General features: G+C 37.4%; 1 protein-coding gene across 1 annotated transcript; it reads left to right on the top strand.

Moving 5' to 3' along the window:
* The first annotated feature begins 1,731 nt into the window (after positions 1–1,731).
* Positions 1,732–2,697, top strand: LOC118929019 (olfactory receptor 6C70-like). Its single transcript, XM_036918778.2, has one exon. It carries the CDS (start codon positions 1,759–1,761, stop codon positions 2,695–2,697), a length of 939 nt encoding a protein of 312 aa, XP_036774673.2. The 5' UTR covers positions 1,732–1,758.
* The last annotated feature ends 3,956 nt before the right edge of the window (positions 2,698–6,653 follow it).

Genomic DNA, 6,653 nt, shown 5'->3' with positions numbered 1-6,653 from the left:
TTATGAAATTGCTAACAGTTATTTTTTTGCTTTTATAAAGTAAGTTAGAAAAGTTTGAAAAATATCATGTTTTATTGGATGATTTTCTTTGGTAGGATGTCATTAAGAAGGACTGAATTTTTATGTAAAACCTAAATGCACAATAATATAGTATCTGAAAACTATGCTGTTTTTACTATTAATATTTGTGTATATATGTGCAGAAATAATGCCTGCATGTACATATGTAGACATTTATTAAAATGGGGAGACATTAATTAGAAATTTATATAAATCATTTTGTGATTTTCTGTCTAAAACACATTTAGAATACTTTTAATGATAATGTATAGTCATCAGTGTTCTCACTTCAAAATGTAACTATCTGAATGAATAAAATTATTTGGAGAGTTGCTTATTTTTTGAATATTTAGATTATTTTCTATCTTTCACTCTTAACTGTGTCATGACATAGAGCATATGTCTATCTGGAAGTTGAATTGCTTTTGGAGGAAGGTGAATTTTCCATTATAAGTTTTAAAACATTTTTTTCTCTTGAAATTTGTTTTGTCCATTCATATTACTGAACTATCTTATTATTGTAATGGTTTCAACTGATCTTGGAAATTCCCTAAAATTCACTGTTAAATAACAAAAGGCCTGTCTAAGCTTTAATCTAAGTGTGGATTGATCTGTGTCCCAGTAGCCATTAGTATGTTCACTCTCAGATCCATAGCTGCATTGTGTGTGGAGTGGCACAATTTTAAGTCCAGTTTCTAGTTGCTAACAGTCTCCCACCATTGCTACACTTCTCTATTATTCACTGTGTTTTCATCATTGGCCATCTGAGATTCGGGAAGCCTCCAGTGCAAACACAAAACACTGTCAGAATGCAGCTGTCTTGTGCAAACCATCACACACTTCCTTAGTTAGAGTCATAGTCAGTGATGAGGTGTATGAATGCTTGCTGGGGACATCGGGACATGGGCAATGTGGAAGGAAAACTGATTTTCACTCTCACAGAACTCATCTGGAAAGTAGATTTAAATCTATATATCCATATGAGGTGAGGACAGTGAAGAGACATAAGGCATTTTCTGTTTTCTCTCTTATTCTTATGGGTTACATGTGGCAAAATATTGATGTCCTGAATAGGTTTTATTAATTTTTTGTAATGTGCTATATCTGCTTTATATTCACAGCCAACTTTACCCAGATTTAGCTAGGACTTATTTTGTTGTGGTATTGCATGCTTACACTATTTTTTTGTTCTTTTCTATGTCTTCAGCACTAGATTCATAGAGAGGTTGGAAGAGGCTTAAAATGTCACTTCAATATGAAATCCAAAGTTACAGAATTTAACTGTAGGTCTTTGCTCATTACACCAATATAATTTTATTTTGATGAAGTCAAAAATTAAAAATGAATGAGTCCTTTTTGAAACATGTGCCATGATTTTAACTCATTAATTTAACAAATGGACAAAATTGGAATTTTTTAAGTCGATTGGAAGTTTGTAAAAGAGTGAAAAAATAAACTGTCCTGGAATCTGCAGGTCAGTTTCCAAAACTGAGTTGACCTCTGTGTTGCTCTTATTTAATAATTTCTGTTGTACAGTTCCAGATCATATCTTCAACTTCATGGAGCATTACCTTGTAAATGGGTGTGCTTGTGCATATGGATCCTTTATGTAGCATTTCCTGAATATAAAGCTGTTCGTGTCGTTTCTTATTTTGCACCTTTTTATTTCTAGAATTTGTTTCAAATCACGAAAGTGGAATGAAGAACTATACAAGACAGATAGAGTTTATCCTTCTGGGCCTGACAGATAATCCTCAGTTACAGATTGTAGTCTTTTTATTTCTCCTTCTAAATTACATGTTGAGCATGATAGGAAACTTAACCATCATCGCCCTCACTCTATTGGATTCCCATCTCAAGACCCCAATGTATTTCTTCCTGCGGAATTTCTCTTTCTTGGAAATGGCATTCACAAGTGTTTGCATCCCCAGATTCCTAATCACCATTGCAACCAAGAAAAAGACCATTTCCTATAATGATTGTATATCTCAGTTGTTTTTTTACATATTCTTGGGAGTTACAGAATTTTTCCTTCTGGCGACCATGTCCTATGACCGCTATGTTGCCATCTGCAAACCTCTGCATTACACAGCCATCATGAGCGGTAGAGTTTGTCATCAGCTTGTACTCAGTTCTTGGGCAACTGGATTCCTGGTCATTTTCCCTCCACTGATTTTAGGTCTTAACCTGCATTTCTGTGCTTCAAATATCATTGACCATTTCACTTGTGACACTTCCCCTGTCCTGCAACTCTCTTGCTCAGACACACGTTTGCTAGAACTGATCGCTTTTTTCTTGGCTTTGATAACGCTCATTGTCACATTGTTGTTAGTCATCCTTTCTTACTCTTATATCATCAAGACAATCCTAAAATTCCCTTCAGCTCAGCAGCAGAAGAAAGCCTTTTCTACCTGCTCTTCTCACATGATTGTTGTATCCATCACTTATGGTAGTTGTATATTTATCTACATAAAGATATCAGCAAATGAAAGAGCCACTTTAAGCAAAGGAGTAGCTCTTCTCAATACTTCAATTGCCCCTTTGTTGAACCCATTCATTTATACTCTGAGAAACCAGCAAGTTAAAAAGGCCTTCAGAAATGTGTTTAGAAAGATATTTTCTGATTCAGACAAGTAATACTATTTATTGAAATAATAACAGGAAATCACGAAAAGAACTTGAACAAAAATGCTTTTGACTCTTCTAGTTTAAGAATTGATCTCTAATGTTTAATTATTTGGATCGCTTAAGCTTGCCTGAGCCAGGAAATTATTTCCATTCTGTTTATCTTGACTTGAGCTTTCTGTTCAAAGTAAAACCTTTCTATGTTAGAAATATAAAATTGCAAAATATATTTTCTCTAAAGAGTATTAGAGTTAAATGAGGGGTTTTAGTTGTATTATACAACTGTTTGAAGAGCTATACTTGTTAAATAATTTACATAAATGAACCATATTTTATTTCAAAGCCATGCTCTCTAAAACTTGTAGATAAATTGATTTTTTCACTTATTAGATATGCTTAATTGCACCAGGATATCTTATACATTAAAATAATCATTAGAGAATAATTTTGTAAAATGATTTTTTGAAATATCAATGGTCAACCTAGTGTGGAAGAATAAATTCCTTTGAAATGAATCACACATTTCATTTGCACAATGCTTTTATTTTGGGTAGATTATAAAAACTGTAGTAGAAAGTAAAATATTTAATGTACAACAGATTTATTACACAATCTTTCATTAATACATATGCATTTAATCTCTTGAATTTGTCAATGAATTGGATAAATGTGAATAAATGATGGATGTTATGACATGTCATATAACTGGTAATTTAAATATTGTACAAATTTCCTACAGTAAGTGATATCAAGTACCAATTTCTCAAAATTCAAATGAGTGTTTCAAATATAAAATTATGCTTAATTTCCTCCAAAACTGGGAGAAGGAATCAGACTTTTAGCTGTACGTACATCTCTTTTCTCCTAAAGAGGAGTCAGTTAGTGCTCCTGTATTTTCATTTTTTGTCAAAACAAGATGGAAATTCTTTAGAACTCTTAAATAGATAAGTAAAGTTATTAAAATAGAGTGTTCTGCATGGTTGATAGAAAAGAAAATCTCAAGAAAAAAGGTGACAAAGGAGCTGAGGAACTGTTCAGATTAACAGAGCTAAGTAGAAATGAGAACAAAATGCAGTGCACAACCCTGGATTATGCTGGGTCTGGTGGAATTAGAAAGATATAGAAATCAATCCTGGGACAGTTTATACAATTTTAATATGGATAGGGATTATATAATACATGAATGTCATATTTTCTGATTTTGAAAACTATGCTTTAGTTATGTAACACAATGATCTTATTAGGAAACATACCCTGAGGCAGTGAGATGGTTAGAGATAGAGGTGCAAAGTCCAACTTCCTATCAAATGATTCAGAAAAACATAGACATATATATATGTAAATATATATATATACACACACACACATATATATATTTATAATGTTAGTATTTATATATAAAGTATTAAAAAGTGTATATCTAAATGTAAACAGATAGAGAGAGAATGATAAAATAAATCATTAAAAGCCTAAACAACTGTGACTCAATAAAGGGCATATCAAGCACTTTTACTATTTTTGGAACATTTCCTTAAATTTACAATTACAAAAATGTTACAAAAGAGAAAGCTTGGACTGGGGGGGCAACCATCCCCTAATCAAGTAACTTTGTAACCAGGGCAGGAGACAGACCTCAGAAGTGCAAATAAACCTATGTGGACAAATAATGTTGATATCCCAAATCAACATAGTCCCCTAAATAACCCTATTCTTAAGACAAAACTCCAAAGGAATTATAAATTACCTGTATACATCATGGCTTATATTGATCCTTACCCGAAAAAGCCCTATTAAACCCGAGACCCTGCACCCTTAAGTGCTTCCTCTCCGAGGCTGCGCACACTCGCCTTGATCTGAGAGTGCCGTCCTCTCTGTCCTACTCCAGATAAGTAGGGAGGGGCTGCTGACAGCTCTGACCTGGGATGGCAAGTTCCCATTGCCTGGGTGACCCGGACGGAACTGAAGCTGTGCAATCATGCTCCTTAGCAGCCCGTCTGAAACTCTCCTTTCATTGCCATTGGGAAGTTCTGAGAACTTAATCTCACTTCATGCAGTGCTCTGCAGCTTCCCCAAATCCTGGGGTGGTGGGGGCTTAGTGCCCACACCATGCAGATCTAAGCAGACACTGGCTGCCAAGAGAAACTGGCTGTGAGATTTGGTGAGGGATTATGTATGCCCGATGCTGAGCAGCAGTTCAATGAGCTTCCCTTTCCTCCATCTATTTTTCCTTCCTCTCTGCTTTATTCAAAGGAACCTGCCTTTATCTATCTTGACTCTGGCCCACTCATCCCTTGGAATGTATTCAAATAAAACTTTCTCTTCTTCACTACTGTGTCTCTGACCTTCAATTATTTGTTGTGGTAGGGACAGGAACTGAGGAAATTAAACTCAACCCTCCTCCCCAACAACATTTCTATCTCAGAAAGCAGAAAGGAATGTATGTGATGATCTCTCCAGTTTTTATGCCCCTTTACTATTATCCCCAGGTCTTCTAAATATTAGAAAGCACAATCAAATGTGCTAAATTCAAAATGTGGTCCATGAATGTACACAGCAGCACTGTTCATAATAGCCAAAAAGTGGGAACATTCTAAATGTCCATCAACTGAAGAATTGATAAACAAAAGGTGAGATGAAGTGATAAATGCAATGTTATACATCCTTAAAATGTAAGGAAGTACCAATAGATTCCCTAACACAGATGAAATTTGAAAACATCATGCTAAGTGAGAGAAGCCAAACACAAAAGGCCACACATATCATATGATTCAGTTTATAGGAGGTGTCTAGAATAGGCAAATCAGAGAGACAGATGGCATATTTCTGGCTTCCAGTAGCTGGAGTTAGGGAGTACCAGGGGTCACTGCATAATAGATGTGGAGTTTTTTTCTGAAGTGATGATGATGAAGTTTAAAATTAAATGAGGGTGATAATTGTATACACCTTTTGAAGTACTAACAGGCACCAAATTGTACACTATAAAATGGTTAAATGGTGAATTTTATGTTATGTAAATTTCCCAATAAAAATTATTTGGGGAAGGGATGTAAAAAAATTACAGATGAGATTGGAAGATTTAATGTGCTTCAAAACCTGAGTCCTTACTTCATGATCATCAGCCCACTTTGTGAAAATCCTCATCATGTTAGAGGGGAGACTGAACAGGGGATGAGATGACAAAAGGTGTTAACCAACAAGAATAATGCTGGGGGGAGATCGGAAGATGGCGCCATGAGTAGAGCAGCGGAAATCTCCTCCCAAAACCACATATATCTATGAAAATATAACAAAGACAACTCTTCCTAGAATAAAGACCAGAGGACACAGGACAATATCCAGACCACATCCACACCTGAGAGAACCCAGCGCCTCACGAAGGGGGTAAGATACAAGCTCCGGCCCCGCGGGAGACGAGCGCCCCTCCCCCCAGCTCCCGGCGGGAGAAGAGCAGGCAGAGCGGGAGGGAGACGGAGCCCAGGACTGCCCAACACCCAGCCCCAGCCATCCGGGCCAGAGTGCAGACACAGTGCATGTGCAGGGGGCCCTGGATACTAGGGAAACAGGGCAGCAAGAACAGTGAGCGGGCACCGGAGGCCTGGCGCCAGAGGACACCAGAAAAGCGAGTGACCTTTTTTTTTTTTTTTTGTGGTTGTTCTTTTGTTTTGGCGGGTGCTTTTTGGAAGTCTTAAAGGGGCAGGGTGGGCCACTTAATCCAGAAGTAGGGAATCCATGGATCTCTGGGCACCCTAACCCCTCGGCTGCAGGGAGCAGGGAGGCCCCTTATGGAGATAAATAGCCTCCCAGCAGCTCCCCCTCCAACGCGACTCCACCACTTTGGAGCTGCCGCCTGAGCCAGGCCACGCCCACAGCAACAGCGGAGATAAACTCCATAGCATCCGGGCAGGAAGCAGAAACCCTGTCTGCGCGCAGCTGCCCAGCACAAGCCACTAGAGGTCGCTGTTCTCCCA

Source organism: Manis pentadactyla, chromosome 10 (assembly GCF_030020395.1).
Source record: "Manis pentadactyla isolate mManPen7 chromosome 10, mManPen7.hap1, whole genome shotgun sequence".
In the NCBI taxonomy this organism is placed as follows: Eukaryota; Metazoa; Chordata; class Mammalia; order Pholidota; family Manidae; genus Manis; species Manis pentadactyla.
The sequence above is the reverse complement of the archived record's forward strand: the minus strand, read 5'-3'. Positions and strand labels throughout refer to the sequence as shown.

What these genes read in the sequence shown, in the direction of transcription:
- LOC118929019 (XM_036918778.2), top strand. Translation starts at nt 1,759, where the DNA reads ATGAAGAACTATACAAGACAGATAGAGTTTATCCTTCTGGGCCTGACA.